We start from the raw sequence: 23399 nt of genomic DNA, 5'->3' as shown, positions 1-23399 counted from the left end.
ATGCACAATAAGTGGAATATCAAAATTTTAAATAAAAACAGGATTTGAACCTACAATAGCACACTTCACCCTGGCTCTTTTTCAACTTATCAAGAAGGCAAGCTGCTTCAGGACAAGAAACGCATCCTCTCTAAGCTCACTTTTGTATCCCATACATAGGGTGAGTGTAAATCTTAATTTATGTCTTGAACTATTATAACTATTGCTATCACTCCATTTCACTCTCTAAAGTAACCTGATTAGAATGGTAAGCTACAGGGTAAACCTGCAAGTACAGGCTTAGCATGAATCAGTACAGGAAAGCTGATTGAATAACTTAATTTGTTACTACTGTACTCTGATTCACACTATGCTTAGTGAATATTTCTGATGCTAACTTGTCACTTTTTTCCAATTACACTCTCTGAGAATACACTGCATCAGACCATGGAAAATATCAATAATGTCACTGAATTTTTACTTTTGGGACTTTCCCAGAATAAGAAAATTAAAAGCTTGTGCTTTCTATTATTCTTATTTTGTTACATAGCTATTTGGATGGGAAGCTTGCTCATTATCATTTCCATCACTTACAGTCAGCTAATAGATCAACCCATGTATTTCTTTCTTAATCATCTTGCTCTCTCAGAGCTGTGTTATACCTCAACGGTGATGCCCAAGCTACTCACTGACTTACTGGAAGAAAGGAACAGAATTTTTTATACTAGTTGCATGGCACAGCTTTTTGCTCTGCACTTGTTTGGGGGAATTGAAATCTTCATCCTCACAGTGATGGCCTATGACCGCTACGTGGCCATCTGCAAACCCCTGCACTACACGGTCATCATGAGCAGGAGGAAGTGTTATGTATTGGTCTTTGCTTGCTGTACTGGGGCATTTCTGCATTCCTTTGTGCAGTCCCTCCTCACTATGAACTTACCTTTCTGTGGCCCCAATGAGATAGATCACTACTTCTGTGATGTCTATCCTTTGCTGAAACTGGCCTGCGCTGACACATACAGCGTCGGGATCCTGGTTGTCGCCAATTCAGGCATGGTGGGTTTGGTGAATTTTGTTGTCCTGATGCTGTCTTACTTCTTGATATTGTACACCGTCAGGGTCTACCCTGCCAAAAGCCTCAGTAAAGCTCTTTCCACTTGTAGTTCCCACATAACAGTTGTGGTTCTCTTCTTTGTGCCTATCATGTACATTTATATTAGACCAGCTGCAACTTTTCCAGAAGATAAAGTATTTGCTCTTTTCTACACCATCATTGTCCCCATGTTCAACCCTCTGATCTACACTTTGAGAAACTTGGAGATGAAGACTGCCATGAGGAAAGTGTGGTGCCAGAATCCACTTTTTACTGGAAGGAGAAAGGACTGAAAGGCACGTCTACTCCTCACTGCACACTCTATCCAAGTGAGTTTGCACCATCTTAAGTTTGTTAAAGTAGGAACTGACCCTGAGAGACATAAGCTTAGGCATCGACATCAATCAGTTCATTATTACTATAATTTACCTTGAACTACCTTCTTCTTTCTTTACTAATCTGTTTCTTATTGACATTGTTCCTGCGAAATTGAGTTCAACTTTTATTCTTTTCTTTGGTATTATTTTCTTTGGATTTTGTCCATAGGTTGCTTTTCAGGGCCCACATTTCTAACCTCTCTTTGCTTTGGTTCCAATGAATCTCCAAATTTACCTATGCTCCATTGGTATCTTCCATCCCAGATTTAAAGGGCCCATATTGGCCCACTGGTTAAGCGTTCAGCTGCTAACCAAAGGTCAGTTTTTCGAACCCAGTGCCACTCCTTTGGTGAAAGATGAGGCTGTCTACTTTTGTGAAGATTGCAGCCCTGGAAAACGTATAAGGCTATTCTACTCTGGCCAGTAGGGTCACTAAGAGTGGGTTTCTACACGACAGCACTGGTTTGGTTGTGGATATATTGCCCATTATTTTCTCTGCACTTCCCATCCAAAAAAGAGGATCAAAAATTTAGAACCACTTTTTTCACTTAGCTCATGATTTTCCAATTTGCTGAAGAAATGCTAAAAACAAATATATATATATATTTATGTAGTGTTAGAACAATAAAATATTGTTTTTGTAAGAAAAAATGGCTATGTAGAAAATTCAAAAGTATTTTTACTAAATAATGATGAAAATAAGTATCTTGTTTGCAAAGGAAACTGCTTAACATTGTTTTCTTACTGTTGTTATCATTACTAGCATCTGTAAATGAACCTTTGGAAAATGATATTTAAAGATTTGAACATAAAAATATTTTATTTGAATTTCCTTCATACTTTAAAAATATTTTTATAATCTAAGAGCTACAAACACAAAAATTTCGCCACTTATCTTCATTCATGTTTAAGTAACCGTATAATATAGCATCATAATGACTTATTTCAATCAGCACAATGTATTTATGAGAACATTTTTCTCCTAAAACTACAGAAAGCCTAGTTTTGAAACGGTAGCTTAATGATCTGCTTTATTTCAATGATGAATAAACTGAAACTCAGAGGATTAAAACTTTTGTTAAAATCCAACTAAGAACTTGAGAGGCAGTTAAGTAATCAAATAAAGAAAAAAGAACAAAAACAAAATAGAAACAAGCAAACAAAAAGCCCATCTTATATTTCTGTATGAGAAACTGTAGCTCACAGATCCACATTACCAAGTGTACTCCATATATTTTGTCAAACATTATTCCACAAGTTTTTCAACTTGAATTTAGATCATAAGTGAAAATATTTTACTTAATTTTTTTCATTTATTTGCCTTGAGCATTCTGCTTTTTAAGATCTATATATGTTGGATGAAATTGGCAGCGTCAACTTGCAATATTAGCTACGAAACTTAGGGGCAGTGAGTTTAGGTTAACAGAGGAGCAACAACTCAGAAAAGGAGAGGGAGAATGGCTGTACCATGCGAAGAAGGCAATCAGTGTCACTGAACTGTACATGTAGAAATTGTTTAATTGGTATATGTTCTGCTATGTATATTCTCAATAACAACAAAAATACTATAAGCTATATAAAATATTTTACTTAAAAATATTATTTATTTTGATGGGTTTGTTTCCAGTGCGCTGTCCTCATTAATCATATAGACTGAAAGTCAAACCAGTCAGAGTAGCAGCATCCACAACACATCAAGCAGGACAATGGAGGCAATTTTTAGGTATATCGAACTTGTGAGAAATAACTATGAATCTGTGGAAAAGTAGTAGGTAATAGAAAAAGGGGAAATGATTTAGATGGCATGGGGAATTATGTTCTATACAACATCCCGCCCAGTGCTGTAGTATGCATGAGATGTGAGATATTTTTCTGCTCTTTGTGAATTTCAGCTGTCAGACACCTCTGATAGATTAAGTATCTTGCAGGCTCGACAGTTGAATCACATCTTAGCCATTTACTAGCTTTGTGACCATGGATAATTGTAATTAACTGTAAGATGTGACTTTGCTATAACAACATAACTATATTGTAAAAATCACCCAAGCTAACAAAGAGACATATTTATAAATTGGGTACATATGTCTTGGTCCTGGGGTTATATAGAGAGATCCTGGGGAACAGAGGATTCATTAGCCTGTGATTTGTGAGACTTGAATTCCTGTTATTGCAACTATTCAGTATTTTGAGTTATCTTTGTTTGCTATAAAATTACATAGTGATTAATGTTATGAAAACATGTAAAAGTGGCTTAAGATGGAAGGCTTTAAAATAGATTTTTAAATGTATAAAGCGGTATAGAGTGTCAGGACATTTTGCCATTCAGCTTTTTTCAAAATCACCTAAAGAACATTTAGAAAAAGAGAAAAAAAAAGGGAATTTCAGTAAGAAATTTTATCTTGGGGTGCGTGTTTGTGTGTGTGTATGCATGATTAGACTATTTTTAATGTCGGTTGACTATTTTTCCTTTAAGAACAGACCTTATGAATAACAGGCTTATCATATATGCAGATTCTGTTGTAACACTCGGAAAAGAATATGTAAATAAAACTAAGTCACTCCAAAAGCCTTGGACCAGTGCTGGGTTTCCTGATTCTTCAGTGCCTGGGCTGGCTGATTTGGCCACTGGCTAATTAGACCGTGGGAGAAGTCTTTTTTGCCCACAGTTGTAGCCATATAATTTTTTTTTTGTAGCCATATAAAGCCAGCATATAGAGAAGTGGAAAAATAAGTGAAGAGGAATAAATATCAACACTATGGTGATGTTTAATGTCCCAATGTGTTACTAAAATATGTGGATGATTATAGTAGTATATGAAAACCAGAGTTATGCAATAAAATATTCATATTTTAATTCAATATATAATTATTGAGTTTCTAACATATGTAATAAAGTTTTCTTGTTACTAGGAAAAGAGCAGTGAAATAAAAAAAGACGTGACCCCTATCCTCATGGAATTTAAAATCTAGTAAAACATAAAAACTAGGAAAGGAACCGAAAGAGGAACTCCACTGATGGCAAGCTATAGTTCAAGGCTTGGCTTTTTTGTTTTTACATGGTCTGGAGTTACCATGAAATGATAATCCATTTGCATCTCGTTTAGCCCTCAAATGTCCTTCAAATCATTTGCTTCCCTTCCACAAACATCTGATTGCATGACCCTTTCCGTATGGCATTTTCATCTCCATGTTTCTAAGGGGTAGACAAGAGGGTTGAGCATGGGGATGATAATTGTGCAAAAAAGTGTAAACACATTATCTCCTGGAAAAGTTGTTGCAGGTTTTACAATCAAAAATAACAGATGCAAAAAACAGAATCATAACAGTGATGTGGGAACTGCAAGTGGAAAGTGCTTTGCAGTGGCTCTCTACAGAGTGTTCTCTCAAATTATACATTATCATAACATAGGAGGCCATCAAAAATAGGAAAATCACCAGTCCCATTAGACCAGAATTGGCAATGACTAAGGAAACAATTTTTTCTGTGTCAGTACAGGTCAGTTTCAACAAAGGATAGACATCACAGAAATAGTTATCTAATTCATTGAAGCCACAGATAGGTAAAACATTTGTTAAGAAGAAATAGACCAAGGGAATGCAGAAGCCCCCTTGGACAGGCTGCTATGAGAATTGAGTTACATCTTTGCCTGTTCATCATGATGGTGTAGTGCAATGGTTTACAGCTAGTGATGGACCAGTCATCGGCTATTCCTGTGAGGATGAAAGACTCACTCAGAACCCGTGAAAACAATACTTGGTAAGAAGTTGTGTCATGCAGTTTTTATAGGAAATGATCTTCCTTTCTGTCAGTAAGTGGGTCATTAGTTTGGGCAACACAGTGAAGTGTAGAAAAGGTCTGAGAGAGCAAGGTAACTAAGGAAGAAGTACATGGGCTGGTTAGTTAGCAGGTGGCATATGAAAAAAAAAATTTTTTTTTTGATAGAAATCATAATAACCACATTTCCCAAGCATATAGTGAGGTAACATAGTGCCACCAGGGCTCCTTAGCCTGAAATTGTTGTTGTTATTAGGGAGCTAGATAGATAGGTGGGAGTTTATAGGTGATAAATCATTCATTGGTCTACTGGGAAGGTGATATGAAAGGGAAGGATTGTCGAGAACAGAAATTAAGCCTCATCTGTGGCTCTGGAAATTGAGAAAATTGGAGATTCATGTAATTGCTTAGTGACATTTTTTGGCTAGAATATCAGAAAACATTTAATTAGCAGGTACATTAATTTCCCATCAATAAATACAAACAGGATGATCAGTTTTCCATGAGTTCCCTAGCAACTTAGTTTCTGCAGAGGCTAAATTTCATGTTTGAACCATAATTCTCTTGTTTTATTATCAGGAGATGGGTGGGAGAAAATAATTCAGGTATTTTTTTCTTTTCTGCACACATGACTAAAATAATGGTTTGACGTTCTTTCAAACGACGAAGCCATTACATTAATAGTTGCATAAACCATATTTTAACTATTATTTTAAAAATTAAAAGTAGACTATAGGTGAGGAAATATTTTACAGTAAAATTGGAGGTATGCTAAGAAGCCTCCTTTCTCAATGGCTTGCCTATAAATAGCTAATTCTAAATCATAATATTTCAGCATAACCCCAGAATAAATTAATTTGTTAAATTTGTATCTCAACCTCCAGACTTGCTGGAGTTAAAAAGTCTGTAGAGAGTGAAAGCCTTAAAGAAGCTAGGATGCTTCTACCTCAAGCCTCCTATTTGAAAATCCTATCACACTTTGTTAAGCACAAAAATATTTCTGCTGGCATACATGTTTTGATTTGTCTGCTTGCTCACAAGTTTTAGTTCAGACATTAAACAGGCTTTGCTGAATAGATAAATTGAAATGTTTAGGGTTTTGTACATTTTGCTCTGTGTGACCTAATGGTATGTCACAACATAAGAACAGTGGTTTGTTTTGCTCTTTTTTTTTTTTTTTTTCTATTTTTGTTCTTTCTCTCTCCCTGCCTTTTGCTTTCTATAAAAACACTCAGCTTGGTTTTGTTCAGGGAAGTATCTCCTAGGTTTTGCCAAGAGGTATCCTTCTACCCCTGGATCTTTTTCTGAAATCTGATAGACTATAAAATTAACCTTGTATGTATATGTATGTATGCATATATATGTATGTTTAACACTTTTATGGTTCCATTTTCATTGCAATGGAATTCTTTAATTTAGAGGAAAACATAGTTAACTTAATCTATAAAATACAGGGGTAAGGATGGGATTTAAAATTAAATTGATAAGAAAATACAGCTACAAAATTTAAAAAAAGTTAGGACAATATATATTACAACTTTTAAGGAAAAGGGGTAAGAAGCTGATGATGTATTTTGGGGACTAAAATTATATAGACAACTGGATGATGTGGTCATGAATTTTATGTTAATTATCCAAATTATCAGAAGCTTTGGTCAACACCATCTGCAATGGCTTAATTTTCCTAAGTTGATCCCGTTAAGTTTAATATAGTTTGGTTTTGGGTTAATGTAATATTTACTGATCGATGAAGAGATTCAAACTGCCTTTATCTATTCTATATGTTTATTTGGACAAAAATCCATTCTATTTAGAATGAAGGGATTTGACTAGAAGATCTCAAAGTTTACTTCCTAGCCGAAATGATTTTGTGATTATGCAATTTTATTTTCTATATGGTAGTTAATTTTATTGGGCTGTCCTATTGACAACTGTTAGAATATTAATTTAGTAACAGTAACATTTAGATAATAAATTCAAACATTAATGCTTCCATAGTTTATAAAATAATTGTCATTTGTTGACTTGTTTGAGCTTCACAAGAACCATTTTTGGCCAAGTCTGAGCAGATTACCCCGTTTTACAAATAAGGTAAATTCAGAGTGATAAAATGAGAAGCATCCAAATTTGCACACTGTGGGGTAGGTCAGTAATTGAGTCCAGGTCCTAATTATTTGTCTTCCCATAAACATTTCCCTATGAACCTCCCTAAACTTTCTCTCTGAATTAGGCAGTGTTAGGACTCTTTAGGGTTTTATGGCAAAATTGCTAAGTTGTAAAAATATGGAAACAGAAGCAGTTTCCAATTCCACTGTGAGGAAATTGACTTGAAAATATGATAAGCTGAGTCAAGAGAAAAAAAAGGAAAACACATAAAACTGCCTTTTGCTCCACTTTTTAAACTACTACTTTATTCTGTTGTTCTTTTAAGTTTATAGTTTTAGGTGAACTACCTGTAGAAATATGGAAACCCTGGTGGAGTAGTTGTTAAGTGCTAGGCTACTAATCAAAAGGTCAGCACTCCGGACCCACCAGACACTCCTTGGAAACTCTATGGGGCCAGTTCTACTCTGTCCTATAGGGTCGCTATGAGTCAGAACAGACTCGACCGCAATGCGTTTGGTTTTGGTTTCTGACCTCTAGAAATAGGAGGGCCTAAGTGACAGAAACTTTCACCCTTCACATGCTGGACTACTGGCCCAAAAGATTTGAACCCACCCAGTAGTACCTCAGAGCCCTGGTAGGGCAATGGTTAAGTGTTCAGCTGCTAACCTAATGACTGGCAATTTGAACCCACCAGCATCTCCACAGGAGAAAAGACCTGGCGATCTGCTTCTGTAAAGATTACAACCTAGAAAACCCTATGGGGCAATTCTACTCTGTCCTACAGGGTCAGTAAGTGCTGGAATTGACTTGACGCCACATAACCTCAACAGAAGAGCCGCAGGAGACAAATCTGGCAATCTGCTTCTAAAAGGTCACAGCCGTTGAAAGCCCTATGGAGCAGTTTTACTCTGCACAGATGGGATCAAAATGGTTAGGAATGGGCTCCAGGGTAACCAACAACAATAGCAACAAGCAATCAAAAAGATAGCCAAACCAATTACATGGGCCTCTTGCAGAGAACGTTTGTCTTCCAATCCTAAAATATATATTTATCATATTAATTTTGCATTTTATTTTATGCTTCATTTTTAAATAATTTTAAGGTAGCATACATTCCACTGTGAGGCACTGGCGGGTCAGTGTTAGAATCCTTGCCTCTCATGCAGAAGATTTGGTTTGAGTTTCAACCAAAGCATCTCATGCACAGCTACCAGCTTCCTCTCGGGGAGGCTTGAGTGTTGCTATGATGGCTAACAGGTTTCAGTGGAGCGTCCAGGCTAAGACGGACTAGGAAGAAAAGCCTGGCTGTCTACTTCCAAAACTCCTATGGATCACAATGGAACTGATACGCTGGCCAATAATGTGGATGTCAGACAACTGGGCAGAGTTTTCTTCAGTTGTGCATGGGGTCACTATGAGTCAAGCTACTCATAGCTTGTTGGTAGCTAACAACAACAATAGTTACAACTAGTAATCAGTTAAAACTTTAAATTTGCTCCTACCTCATTAAACAAAAACTTGCATCATTAACAAATTTTGAGTTAATAAGGATTCAGAGCTACATCTTTTTCAAGACTTAGCTGTATATTCCACAGAAATTGTAAAATGACCAGTGCCTATTTTTTTTTAAGTATTGATTGAGTACATTCATTCCTACTAATATAAATACTTAACATAATGTCCTGAAATATTTAAGGAAATCATCATGAGATAACTAGAAAAAATACTCTTGTTAAATAACAGATTTTTAATTTGTAAAACACTGCAATCAGTTCAATTAGACATACTTTTTATAATATGTGTTGTATCAGCAATATTATCCAAAAACATTTCTAACAATGACTTATAAATTGTCTTTTCAGGTGACTCTCTGCATTTTAACTGCATTAGACCAGGAAAAATAGGAATAACTTCCCTGTGTTTGGGCCTTACTCAAAACAAGAATATCAAAATTCTCTGCTTTGTATTATTCTTATTTTGTTACATTGCTATTTGGGTGGGAAACTTGCTCCTAATGATTTCTATCACTCGCAGTCAGCTAAATGACCAACCCATGTATTTCCTCCTTACTTACCTCTCTCTCTCCGACCTTTGCTACACATCCACAGTGACACCAAATTTAATGTCTGACTTACTGGCAGAAAGGAAGGCCATTGCCTATAATAATTGCATGGCACAACTTTTTATCATTCATTTCCTCGGACACATATAGATCTTCATCCTCGCTTGGATGGCCTATGACCACTATGTGGTCATCTGCAAGCCACTTCACTAAACTGTCGTCATGAGCAGGCAGAGGTGTAACATAATTGTCATACATTGTTGTACTAGGGGATTTATGTACTCTGCCAGTTTCTTCTCACTATCTTCTTACCCTTCTGTGGCCCCAATGAGATGATCACTACTCCTGTGATGTGTATCCTTTCCTGAAATCGGCTTCCACCAATAAACACAAAATTGGTTTATTGGAAATTGTCAGTTAGGGTCTGAATTGTTAGGTGATTGTCATGGATTGAATTGTGCCCCCCCCCCCGCAAAATATGTGTTAGGTTGGTTAGACCATGATTCCCAGTATTGTGTGGTTGTCCTCCATTTTGTGATTGTAATTTTATGCTAAAGAGGATTAGGGTGGGATTATAACATCACCCTTACTCAGGTCACCTCCCTGCTCCAGTGTAAAGGGAGTTTCCCTGGGGTGGGGCCTGCACCACCTTTTATCTCTCAAGAAACAAAAGGAAAGGGAAGCAATCAGAGAGTGAGGGACCTCATACCACCAAGAAAGCAGCACCAGGAGCAGAGCGTGTCCTTTGGACATGGGGTCCCTGTGCCTGAGAAGCTCCTTGACCAGGGGATGATTAAGGACAAGGACCTTCCTCCTGAACCAAAAGAAAGAGAAAGCCTTCCCCTGGAGATGATGCCCTGAATTTGAACTTGTAACCCACTAGACTTTGAGAAAATAAATTTCTCTTTGTTAAAGCCATCCACTTGTGGTATTTCTGTTATGGCAGCACTAGATAACTAAGACTGTGACCTTTGTGATTTTGATGGTGTCTTATATTCTGATATTATTTACCATTAGGGCTTACCCTGCCAAAAGTCGTACCAAAGCTCTTTCAACTTGCAGTTCTCACATAACAGTTATAGTCCTGTTCTTTGTGCCAGTCCTCCTCATACCCATTAGACCAGCTGTAAATTTTCCAGAAGACGAAGTGCTCGCCCTTTTCTACACCATCGTTGTTCCCACGTTTGACCCTCTGATCTTCACGCTGAGAAACATGGAGATGAAGACCGCCACGAAGATGTGGTACTATCAATTATTTTGGAAGGAAAGTAAATTGCATGAAAGGCATTTTGAATTTCACTTAAAGCTCAACAGTGAGCCATAAAATTGAAGTAGAATGTTATACAAAATGTGTACAGGAGTATGTGAACGTATGCAAGAGTACAAGGTCAAAGCTCAATATCTTTAGTATTTGCTCAAACCACTTCCTGTTTGGAAAATTTTATCATATATTTTGTGTTCATTTTTACTCTGTTCTCCTCAGATATCTGCTTCAAGTTCTCCATACTTTGACATTTTATTTTGACAATATAATGAAGTCTCTTTTCTCCCCTTCTCTAGATTTTTAATCTCATTCTAGTGGGCCCCTATTTATAGAAACAGGGAGCCACCTAGTAGAGGAGAGATGTAGTTTTTATACTCCCTGTCCCAGCATTTAAGAAAAGACGATAGGAGGATGGATTTTCTAGTTTAGGCCTATAGGTAAATTAGTGGAACATTTAACACCTTTACATACTCAGCCTTCATAAGCATGACTGAAAACACTTAAAGAAAAAAAAAGAAGCAACACCTTTCTGCTTTCACTGGACAAGATGCTTCTACCTAGCTATTCTCATCCTCTCCCACATAACGGGAGATACGATATCCCAAAAACCTTGGCAGACATATCTGGATGACGTTAATTTCAATGTTAGTTAAGTTCAGGTTATAATTCTATCTGAAAAATCTGTAACATAAAGATTCAAAAAAACCCAAACCCATTGCCATCGAGTTGATTCCGACTCATAGGGACCCTATAGAACAGAGTAGAGCTGCCCCATATGGTTTCCAAGGAGTGCCTGGTGGATTCAAACTGCCGACTTGTTGGTTAGCAGCCATAGCACTTAACCACTATGCCACCAGTGTTTCATGATAGTAAAAGACATTACAAAAAAAAAAAAAAAAGCCTTATTTGAAATAATATAAAAATAAAAGGAAAGAAGAAAGGAAAAATTATACAAATATATTATAAATAAATTTATAGTTGCCCAACAATGTGAATATATTAAATACCACTGTTGCGGATTGAATTATGTCCCCCCAAACTGTGTGTATCAGTTTGGCTGGGCCATGACTCCTGGTATTGTGGGATTTTCCTAAATGTTGTAAATCCTTCCATTCTGATGCTAATAAGGGAGAATGGGTAGCAGTTGTGTTAGAGCCAAAGGACTCATTCTACAAGATTGGATTGTGTCCTGAGGCAATCTCTTGAGATATAGAAGAAAGAAGCCAGCAGAGAGCCGGGGGGGGGGGGGGGGAGCGGTGGGGGGACCTCGTACCAACAAGGAATCACAGCTGGAAGCAGAGCATATCCTTTGGGCCTGGGTTCCCTGCTAGGAAAACTCCTAGTCTGGGGGATTTTGTAAGAAGGTAGAGAGAGAGAGAAAGTCTTCTTCTGGAACTGACATCCTGAATTTGGACTTTTAGCCTACTTTACTGAGAGAAAATAAACTTCTCTTTGTTAAAGCCATCCACTTGAGGTATTTCTGTTATAACAGCACCAGATAACTGAGATAACCACTGATTTGTATGTTTTAATATGGTTAATTTTAGGTTAGGTGAGTTCCAGCTCAATATATAAAAATGCAAAACACCTAAAAATCCCAGCACCTCACCTGTCACTGCATTGCGTCTTTTAACACAGGTAAGGTGCTCTGCTCAGTTCCCTGCATGTGCAATTCAGTTGTGAAGGGATTTAAGGACTGTAGAGACAATGCTAATGAATGGACATGGAGCTGTGGAATATTCTCTCTTCCTCCTTCCAAGTGGAATGCCTGAGACACAATATTTTATACAGCTTTCTGGGAAGAAAATCCGGTAGGTGGTAAAAACATTTGCTTTTGATGTTGAACAGTGACTAGCTAGAAAATTCACTTTCTCATTTTCCTGTCTTATTTCCATTTCTTCGTGACTGACTTTTAGCTAATAATATTTTGCTTAGTGTCTGATTCTTAGGAAACCCAAGTTAAGATATTTGGTTTCAGAAATGGCCCTAGAAAGCAGACCCTCGTGAAAAAAATTTGCGTTTGGATTTTACAGAAGTCTGAGTGTATAGACCCCACTGCTGTTACGAGGTGACCATCACAACCATTTATAAATATATAGAAAAAGGTTTGAAGGAAAGGTACCAGGATGATAACAGGATTATATATACTTTATATATATATTCATGAATGTGAGGAAAACAAAAATTCTCACAAGTGGATCAGTAAACATCATGAAAAATGAAGAAGAATTTGAACTTGTCAATAATTTCATTCCACTTGCTGAAAAATCTATGTACATGGAAGCCAAAACCAAAAACCAAACTTGTTGCCATAGAGGCATTTCTTACTCTTGGGGGCCCCAGGTGTTGCAGAATAGAATTACACTAGTCTGTGCTCTTTCAAGGTCAGATCACTAGGCCTTTCTTCCAAGGTTTCCCTGGGTGAGTTCAAACTGTCAACTTTTCCATTAGTGGTATTAAAGAGGAAAAGTAATAACAGACATCTTACTATGATTTTAAGTTTTTTCTTTTCCACAAAACCAAATATTAACCATAAAAACCTATTAGAAACTTCTCTACAGCAATGTAAATTTGCCTTAACCTGCTAGAATAGTCAACAAACCATTACCTCCTAATATAAATCTCAAAAAGTCTCTTGCCTGCAGGTGGATGGAAGACAAAACTATTAGCAGCCAGGCCAAAAATAAACTGATAGCAGTTGATCTAGTAAAGCGGAGGAGGTAGGCTTCAATCAATCATGTTAAGATTAGCTAATGGTTAAAAAAAAATGGTTAGTCTTCTGCATTTCTCCTTCCTGTTCTCTTTATAAGCTCCATTGTACCTAGCTTCTTGGAGCCATTTGCTTTTTCTGGAATCCATATGGCCTCCTGATATGAATACAGAATAACTGCTCAGAATAAACCTTATGTTCAAATTTTGGTGAGTTTTGATTATTTTTAACAGTAGTCAAATGTTGAACAATTGTGCCACCCAGGAGCTCCATGGAAGCAACATTCAAAAAACCAGTGATGTATTGCTTTGGGCACATCAGTCACACAAAAACAAACCTGTTGCCATCCAGTGGATTCTGACTCCTATCAACCCTATAGGACAAAGCAGAAGCGCCCCATAGTTTCTGAAGAGCTGCTGGTGGCTTTGAACTGCTGATCTTTGGTTAGCAGCCGAGCTCTTAACCACTGTGCCTCCAGGGCCTTTTTTAAAGTATTAAAAAACAAATACGTTACTTTGATGACCAAGGTGTACCTGACCCAAATCCAGTATTTTCAAGTGCCTCATATACATGAGAAATCTTGACAATGAAAAAGGAAGACAGAAGATATGTTAAGTTTGAACTGTGTTGGCAAAGACTGTTTAATATACCATGGACTGCAAACAAATCAGTCTTAGAAGAAATACAATTAGAATACTCCTTACAAGTGAAGATGAAAAAACTTTGTTTATTACGTTGGGCACTTTATCAAGAAAGAAAAATCACTAAAAAAGAACATCAAGTTTGATACAGTGTCAGTGAAAAAGATCGAAAGCCCTCAATAAATGGACTGACACATAGCCACGACATTGGGCTCAAACATACTAAAGATCATGAAGGGATCATTTCACTTGTTATACATAAGGTTGCCATGAGTTGAACTCAACTGGTGCCGATGAATAACAAGTATGTACATATACATCTTTGTGTATTAAAAACTGTATTAAAATTAAAATCCAAGTTTAAGAAAAAAATTCCCCAAAAATATAAATTGTCAAAAATGTTACCTTTAGTTTGGAATATCTTAGGTAACAAGTTTTCCTCTATAAAGACCTGAATTTTCTAAAATGTCTGCAGTGTGTATTATTTTTACTGACAGGTATTTTATACTAAAAGAAAATTTAAATAAACTATGTATTTTTTTAATTTCACTGCAGGTATACAGAATCCATGGGAAGAAACAATTTTTTTCTAAAAAGAGTATACTATTAGTATAAAAGCAAAGTGTGCCTAGCCAAAGAGAGCGCATATAAAATGACAGACGATGAGGGATTCACGTGACCTCAGCCAGAAACTCCAAGACGGGTAAGATGAGGAATTGATTAAGCAAAGCAAACTCATTGTCAGAGTTGACTCCGACTCCAGTTGCTATGGGGAGTTGCTTTGCTGCCACTTAATACAAAGCACAGAAAACTTCTGGGAGAAAAAGACAATCAACCCGTCAATCCTAAATAAAATTTGTGAGGGCCGAAGCACTGGGCTGAATTAAACAGGAATTCCTTTTGTAGTAGCCTTGGTTTCCTGACAATCAGAGCCTGAGGCAATGCTTACATACAAGTGGTTTCTTTGGGAAATGATCCCAGGTGGCAGGAATGTGGGACAGGAGGAATAAAGCAGGGAAAAAAAGAGAGCCAATATGAAGATGAATCATATTGTTGGCCATTCTTTTGATGACTGACATCTCTTCTGAAAGACCTGCCGGGGACCTTATGAAACTCATCTCAGAATGTCTGCCTGAGGACAAAGAGGAAACACATTTATCTATCAGATCCCATTGTCCTTACAGGTCAAGTGTGGCTCAGCAGGCTTTAACTTCTACATACTTCCTGATTGTACTTCTGGAGATGTCCTGTGGGTGCCTGCAGCATCCCAAGCTGTTGTCAGACCAGCCCAAGGACATCAGCAAGACTTTCTTGGTCAGGGATGAACAAGTAGGAGGGCTGTAATTTTGCACCTACATGGAACTGGTTGTCATAGCAGGGCCTGGAGTAGCCATTTGGACTTGAAAAAAATACAGGAAGTATTCCATCCACTTTTCAAACAACTTATTGTGGGGTAAACTAAAATTCAAATCCTGGGTCAAATTTCCCTGCCCTAAGATTTCTTTGGCATTTTCCATTTTGTCTCTGCTCACACCTTACCACCAACTGGTTCCTCAGAATTAGTTACGACATAAAGCACTTGCTTTATGGCCTATCAATATTGAATGAATATGGGCCATTGGATTGTGATCAGAATATACAAGGTATAAAGAATTATTAACCCTGACATACCTGTGTGTTTGGAACTTGAGAGTCATGAAACCATTTTCAGTGGCACATTTGGCCAACATTTTTTTGGTAGATCTCAGCAGGAAACTCTTGCTGATGTCCTTGGGCTGGTCTGACAGCAGCTTGGGATACAGCAGGCACCCACAGGACATCTCCAGAAGTACAATCAGGAAGTATGTAGAAGTTAGAGCCTACTGAACCACACTTGACCTGTAAGGACAACGGGATCTGATAGATAAAAGTCAATAAAAATAGTGAGAGTGTGCAATGGGATAATTATATCTCAGTTAATGCACTTTAAATTCCATAGGGAAATTAATTACCAAACTTATTTGTAATTTCCACCCCTGAGACCACAGTGGATACAACTTTTGGATATAAAAAAATAAAGATAAAAAGCATTTTCAATGTAAATGTTGATGACGACTTTTATTTCCTATTAGTCACAGAAATCGGGAGAGACTATTCCTCTCTTCAGGGAATGTAGTGAAGGACTACACCCAGGACCAACAGACACTGATTGGATGCTGAAATTTATTAATCTTTAGCAAGGATAGCATAGATGGTAAGCATTTATTCTGACTGCATTGTAAGCTCTAAATATTGCCTTTGACTCAGAGCTAAACAAATTTATTCATGAGCTATTCACCTGCTAAGTGAAAATGTGACCAACCTATATGAAGTAAGTATTTTATCCAAACAGAAGAAAGTTAAGTTTGCATATTATACATACATGTATGTATATCTAGGTAATATAAATTACATTTTTCTCTGTAAATATACTGATTTTAATCCTTTTGAAATGTTTGTCCCCCTTCCTTCAAGCGTTTGCAAACATTTAAAAAATAACTTCTCGTTTTCCAAGTAAAATGAATTGAATGATTCGTGTACTATCCCTGGTCAGATGTTAAAATAAAGCAAAATTTTTTTAGTATAATATTGAGAATTTCATGATGGAAATAATAAAAGTATTCATCGTCATATCTGGCTCTTATTAGAGGAGAAATCAAAGGAGTTGATAGATTAATGAAGTGAGTAACTTGCATTTTAGGTAAAGGAGAAAAGACAGCTATAGAGAAGAAGAAGCACAAGTCAAAGAAATTAAGGGGTGCACTAAAATGGAGATACATTACTCCCTTTCTCCTTCGTTACTCTTTGTGGGAGAAGCGTACAGTGGGTAGTTAAGAGCATGAAATGCTATGGGTTTAGACAACTTAATGTCAGAGTCTCCTGAGCACCAATGTGGAATAAGCTTAATGAGTGGGGGAGAGAATAGGTTAATTGTAAGAGAAAAAGAAAGGCTTACTTCAATAAATAATTGGTACTAGTAACAGGAGAGAGCATAGAAGATGTTGAGAAAAATACATCTCTGCTTTGACTTTTTGGGCGAGAAACCATAGGTAGTAGCTGGCACTAACCTAAAAATTCCTACAATAATTCCAAGACTAGAAGAACTATCACGGCCACTTAGGCTTCCAATGCCATTGTAACATTTTTATTGCTCTTCATAACGTTGTTAACATATATTTAGCTCTTAACACAGGTTAGCATGAATCAATGAGGTACATACCTTGGATATAAACAACTTGATAATCAAGATAAATAATATTTCATTGAAATATTTTTTTCAATAATGCAAAAGTGCACAATAAACGGAATATCAAAATTTTAAATAAAGACGGGATTTGAACCTACACTTGAACACTTCATTCTGGTCCTCTTTCAACCTATGAACAGGATGAGCTACTACAGGACAAGAAATGCATCTTCTGTAAGCTCACTTTTGCATCCCATCCATAAGGTGACTGTACTTCTTAACTTGTAACTTGAGCTGTTATAACTATTATTATCTCTCCTTCTCACTCTCAAAAATAGCCTGATCAGAATGGTAAATGTGTGTATGTTATAGGATAGCTGATCAATTAACTAAATTTGTTTCTGCAATGCTCACTCTGATTCACACATGCTTAATTAATTTTTCTGATGCTAACTTGTAGCTTTTTTTCCCAGTTATACCTTCTGAGAATTAACTGCATCAGACCATGGAAAATATCAATAATGTCACAGAATTTATTCTTTTGGGACTTTCCCAGAACAAGACAATTAAAACTTTCTGCTTTCTATTATTCTTACTTTGTTGCATAGCTATTTGGACGGGAAACTTGCTCATAATCATTTTCATTACATACAGTCAGCTAATAGACCAACCCATGTATTTCTTTCTTAAATACCTTGCTTTCTCAGACCTGTGTTATACCTCAACAGTGACACCCAAGCTTCTCACTGATTTACTGGAAGAAACAAACACGATTTCTTACGCTAGCTGCATGGCACAGCTTTTTGCTATGCACTTCTGTTCGGGGATAGGAATTTTCATCCTCACAGTGATGGCCTATGACCGCTACTTGGCTATCTGCAAGCCCTTGCACTACACTGTCATCATGAGCAGAAGGAAGTGTTATGTATTGGTCTTTGCTTGCTGTACTGGGGCATTTCTGCATGCCTTTGTGCAGTGTCTCCTCACTATCAACTTACCTTTCTGTGGCCCCAATGAGATAGATCACTACTTCTGCGATGTCTATCCTTTGATAAAACTGGCCTGCACAGACACGTACATCTTCGGGATCCTGGTTGTTGCCAATTCAGGCATAATTAGTTTGGTGAATTTTGTTGTCTTGATGCTGTCTTACTTCTTGATATTACACACCGTCAGGGTTTACCCTGCCAAAAGCCGCAACAAAGCTCTTTCTACTTGCAGTTCCCACATAACAGTTGTGGTTCTTTTCTTTGTGCCTATCCTATACATTTACATTAGACCAGCTATAACTTTTCCAGAAGATAAAGTGTTTGCTCTTTTCTACACCATCATTGCCCCCATGTTCAACCCTCTGATCTACACTTTGAGAAACATGGAGATGAAGACTGCGATGAGGAAAGTTGGTGCCAGAATCCATTTTTGGTTGGAAGGCAAATGATCTGGAAGGCACATCTACTCCTCATTCCACACCCTATCCAAGTGAGTTTGCTCCATCTTAAGTTTGTTAAAGCAAGAAATGACGGTAAGAAACATAAGCATAGGCACTGATATCAGTTCATTAATATTATAATTTACTTTAAAAGACCTTGGTCTTTCTTTATTGATCTGTATTTCTTATTTACATTATTCCCTGCTACTTTGAGTTATTATTTCCTTGTTCAACTGTTGTACTTTTATTTGGTACTTTTTTCTTTGGGTTTTGTCCATAATCAGAGTCCACATTTCTATCTCCTGAATGCTTTGGTTCCATGAAGAATCTCCAAATTTACATAAGCTCCATTGGTATCTATCATCCCACATTTGAAGGGCTGTATGGACTGTTGGCATAGTGGTTAAGTACTTGTCTGCTATCCAAACTGTCAGTGGTTCAAACCCACCAGACACTCCATGGGACAAAAAAAGTGGCCGTCCACTTCTATAAATATCACAGCGTTGGAAACTCTATGTGGCAGTTCTACTTTGTTCTGTAGGGTCACAATGAGTCAGAATCAACTCAAGGGCACAGGGCTTGGTTGCGGATATGTGGCCTATTATTTTTTCTGCATTTCACATCAAAAGAGGAGAATCAGAAATTAAGAACTATTTTTTCCACTCAGCCCATGCTTTTCCAATATTCATTGAAAATTCTAAATAAGAAGAAAAAAAACTTTATGTGGGGTCTAAACAATAAAATATCATTTATGTAAGAAAAAATAAGTTGTAGAAAAATTGGAAGTGTTTCTGTAAAATAACTGTAGTGAAAAAATAAGTACTGTGCTTTGAAAAGAATCTTTTAAAATTGTTTTATTATTTTTGTTATTAACTTTGGTAAAACAGTATTTAAAGATTTTAACATTTTTATTTCATTTACTTTATACTATAAAAATATTTTCTCATATTATAAGAAATAAAAGTCCTTATATTCACACGTTTAAGTAATCTTGTAGCATTATAACTTATTTCAGTCAGCAAAAGGTTTGTGAGAATCATTTCCTTTTAAAGAAAAGCCACGTAAACTCTAGTTTTGAAATAATGACTTAATTATCTGCTTTATTTTACGGATGAGTAAACTGAAACTTGGAGGATGAAAAATTTTAACATCAAACTGAAAACTAGAGAGGCAGTTAAATAGTCAAGTAAAGAAAAACAACAAAAAACAGACAAAATGCCCATCTTATATTTCTATATGAGGAAGTATAGCTCATAGGTCCCCATTACAAAATGTAGTCTCTATATCTCGTCAAATATTATTTTACTATTTTTTTCAACATGAATTTAGATAATAAGTATAAAATATTTCACTTAAAATTTTTAATTTAATTGTCTTGAGCATTGTGCTCTTCTAAGATCTATCTATATGGGATGAAATTGACGACATCAACGTGAAATATTAGCTAGGAAACTTAGGGGGCAGTGAGTTTATGTTAATGAAGGAACAACAACTCAGAAAAGGAGAGTGAGAATAGTTGCACAACTTGAAGAAGGCAATTAGTGTCACTGAACTGTACGTGTAGAAATTGTTGAATTGGTGTATGTTCTACTGTGTATATTCTCAGTAACAAAACAACAAAATTACTATAAATTATGTAAAAATATTTTACTTAAAAATATCATGCGTTTTGACGGGCTTGTTTTCTTTCTTTTGGTGGCAAAGCCAGTGTGTTTTCCTTATTGGTCTTATATATTGAATGTTAAAATAGTCAAAGTAGCAGCATCCATGACATATCAAGCAGGACACTGGAGTCACTTTCTAGGCATATTGAACTTGTGAGAAATAAGTATGGGTATTGGGAAAAAACAGTGGGCAAAAGACATAAAGGGGAAATGATTTAATTGGTATAGGGAATTATGCCCTGCCCAATATCCCACCCAATGCTGTAGTACATACAAGATATGAGATGTTTTTTACTCTTTCCTCTGAGAGTTTCAGCTGTCAGACACCTCTAATAGACTAAGTATCTTGCAGTCTGGATAGTTGAATCCCATCTTTGTCATTCAATAGTTTTGTGACCTTGTCATTGTTACTATTAGTTGTCTTCGAGTCACTTCCGACTCCTAGCAGCCCTGTGTACAACAGGAGGAAACACTGCCTGGTCCTACACGATCCTCATGATCTTTGTTACTCTTGAGCCCATTGTTGCAACCACTGTGTCAATCCATCTCTTTGAGGGTCTTCCTCTTTTTCATTCACCCTCTATTTTACCAAGCATGATGTCCTTCTCCAGGGATCTATCGCTCCTGACAAAATGTCCAAAGTACGTGAGGCGAAGTCTCACCATTCTTGCTTCTAAGGAGCATTCTGGCTGCACTTCTTCCAAGACAGATTTGTTCATTCTTTTGGCAGTCCATGGTGTATTAAATATTCTTCCCTAACACAGTAATTCAAAGGCATAGATTCTTCTTTGTCTTCCTTATTCATTGTCTAGCCTTGGAATGCATATGAGGCGACTGAAAACACCAAGGCTTGGATCAGGAGCACCTTAGCCTTTAAAGTGACATCTTTGCTTTTTAACACTTTAAAGAGGTCTTTTGCAGCAGATTTCCCTGATGCAATGTGTCATTTGATTTCTTGACTGCTGCTTCCATGGGAGTTGATTGTAAATAATCCAAGAAAAATAAAATCCTCGACAACTTCAATCTTTTCTCTGTACGTCATAATGTTGCTTGTTGGTGTTAGGATTTTTTTTTTCTTTATGTTGAGGTGGAAACCATACTGAAGGCTGTAGTCCTTCATCTTCATCAGTAAATGCTTCAAGTCCTCTTCACTTTCAGCAAGCAAGGTTGTGTCATCTGCATAACACAGCTTGTTAATGAGTCTTCCTCCAAACCTGGTGTCATGTTCTTCTTCATATAGTCCAGCTCCTTGGATTATTTGCTCAGCATACAGGTTGAATAGGTATGGTGAAAGGATACATCCCTGACACACACCCTTCCTGACTTTAAACCACTCAGTAGCCCTTTGTTATCTTCTAAGGGCTGCCTTTTGGTCTATGTAGTTTCCTCATGAGCCCAATTAAGCGTTCAGAAATTCCCATTCTTTGAAATGTTATCCATAATTTGTTATGATCCACGCAGTCAAATGCCTTTGCGTAGTCAATAAAACATAGGTAAATATCTTTCTTGTATTCTCTGCTTTCAGCCAGGATCCATTGGACATCAGCAATGATATCCCTCATTCTGAGTCCTTTTCTGAATCCACCTTTAATTTCTGGCAGTTCCCTGTTGATGTACTGCTGCAACTGCTTTTAAATGATGGTCAGCAAAATTGTACTTGCATGTGATACTAATAACATTGTTCAATAATTTCTGCATTCTGTTTTTTGAGTGCCTTTCAACTTGAGGGGCTCATCTTCAAGCACTATATCAGACAACATTCCCCTCAAGTTCATAAGGTTTTCACTGGCTAATTTTTTAGAAGTAAATCACCAGATCCTTCTTCCTAGCCTGTCTTAACCTGTAATCTCAGCTGAAAACTGTTGACCGTGGGTGACCTGCTGGAATTTGAATACTGGTGGCATAGCTTCCAGCATCACAGCAACACTCAAGCCCCCACAGTATCACAAACTGACAGACAAATTGAGGAATATTTGTGACCTTAGGTAACTTAAACCACATTCAATTCACATCTTAAGTATATATGATGTGTCTTTACTATAACATATCTACATTGAAAATAGCATCCAAACTAACAAGGAGACATATTCATAAAGTGTGTACATATATCTAGGTCATATAGGGTTATATAGAGATACCCTGTACGACAGGGATTCACTGGCTTATGATTTGTGAGGTTCGAATTCCTTTTATTGTGACTATTCGATATTTTGTATTATCTTTGTATCTTATAAAATTTTGTAGAGATTAATGTTATGGAAACATGATAAATAGTTTAGAGATAGAAGGCTTTAAAATAGATTTTTAACTATATAAAGGGGTATATTCTGTCAGTGTATTTTGCCATCCTGACTTTTTCAACATCACCAGAAGAACTATTAGACCAAAAAAAAAAGAGAGACTTCTAGTTAGACCGTTTTAATTTGGAGGGTGTGTGACCCTTTTTAATACATAAATTGGCTATTTTTCTTGTAAGAAGAGATCCTATGAATAACAAGCTTATCATATATGAAGATTCTGTCGTAATATTGGGAAAAGAATGTGTAAATAAACCTAAATCACTCCAAAAGCGTTGACCCAATACTATGTTTCCTGATTCTTCAGTGTCTGGGCTGGCTGATTTAGCCATTGGCTGATTGGACCCACATAGAAGCCTCTCTTGCCCACTATCGTAGCCGTAAGAAGCCAACATATACATAGAAGCAGAAAAATAAGTGAAGAGGAATAAATATCAGCAATATGGTAATGTTTAATGTTCAAATGGATTACTAATACATGGAGATGATTACAATAGTGTATGAGAACAAGAGCTATTCCATAAGATATTTATATATTAATTCAATAAATATTTATTGAGTTTCTTGTATATGGTAGAAAGTTTGCTTGTTACTAGGAAAAGAGCAGCGAAATAAACATGACATGACCCCTACCTTCATGGAGCTTACAATCTAGTGAAGAATTAAAAGAAGGAAAGCACGTCAGGAAAGGAACTGAAAGAAGAACTCCACCGATGATGAGCTGTAGTTCAAGGCTTGGCTTTTACATGGTCTGGAGTTGTCATGAGATGATATTTATTTGCATCTCAAAGTGCTCT

General features: G+C 36.7%; 2 protein-coding genes across 2 annotated transcripts; both read left to right on the top strand.

Moving 5' to 3' along the window:
* The first annotated feature begins 426 nt into the window (after positions 1–426).
* Positions 427–1365, top strand: LOC100666886 (olfactory receptor 4P4-like). The gene has a single exon (XM_003422323.3). The coding sequence runs from the start codon at positions 427–429 to the stop codon at positions 1363–1365; it is 939 nt and encodes a 312-aa protein (XP_003422371.2).
* A 16340-nt stretch (positions 1366–17705) lies between these two features.
* Positions 17706–18862, top strand: LOC100674974 (olfactory receptor 4P4-like). Its single transcript, XM_064274205.1, has one exon. It carries the CDS (start codon positions 17718–17720, stop codon positions 18648–18650), a length of 933 nt encoding a protein of 310 aa, XP_064130275.1. The 5' UTR covers positions 17706–17717; the 3' UTR covers positions 18651–18862.
* Positions 18863–23399: the final 4537 nt, after the last annotated feature.

This window comes from Loxodonta africana, chromosome 22 (assembly GCF_030014295.1).
Source record: "Loxodonta africana isolate mLoxAfr1 chromosome 22, mLoxAfr1.hap2, whole genome shotgun sequence".
In the NCBI taxonomy this organism is placed as follows: domain Eukaryota; kingdom Metazoa; phylum Chordata; class Mammalia; order Proboscidea; family Elephantidae; genus Loxodonta; species Loxodonta africana.
The sequence above is the reverse complement of the archived record's forward strand: the minus strand, read 5'-3'. Positions and strand labels throughout refer to the sequence as shown.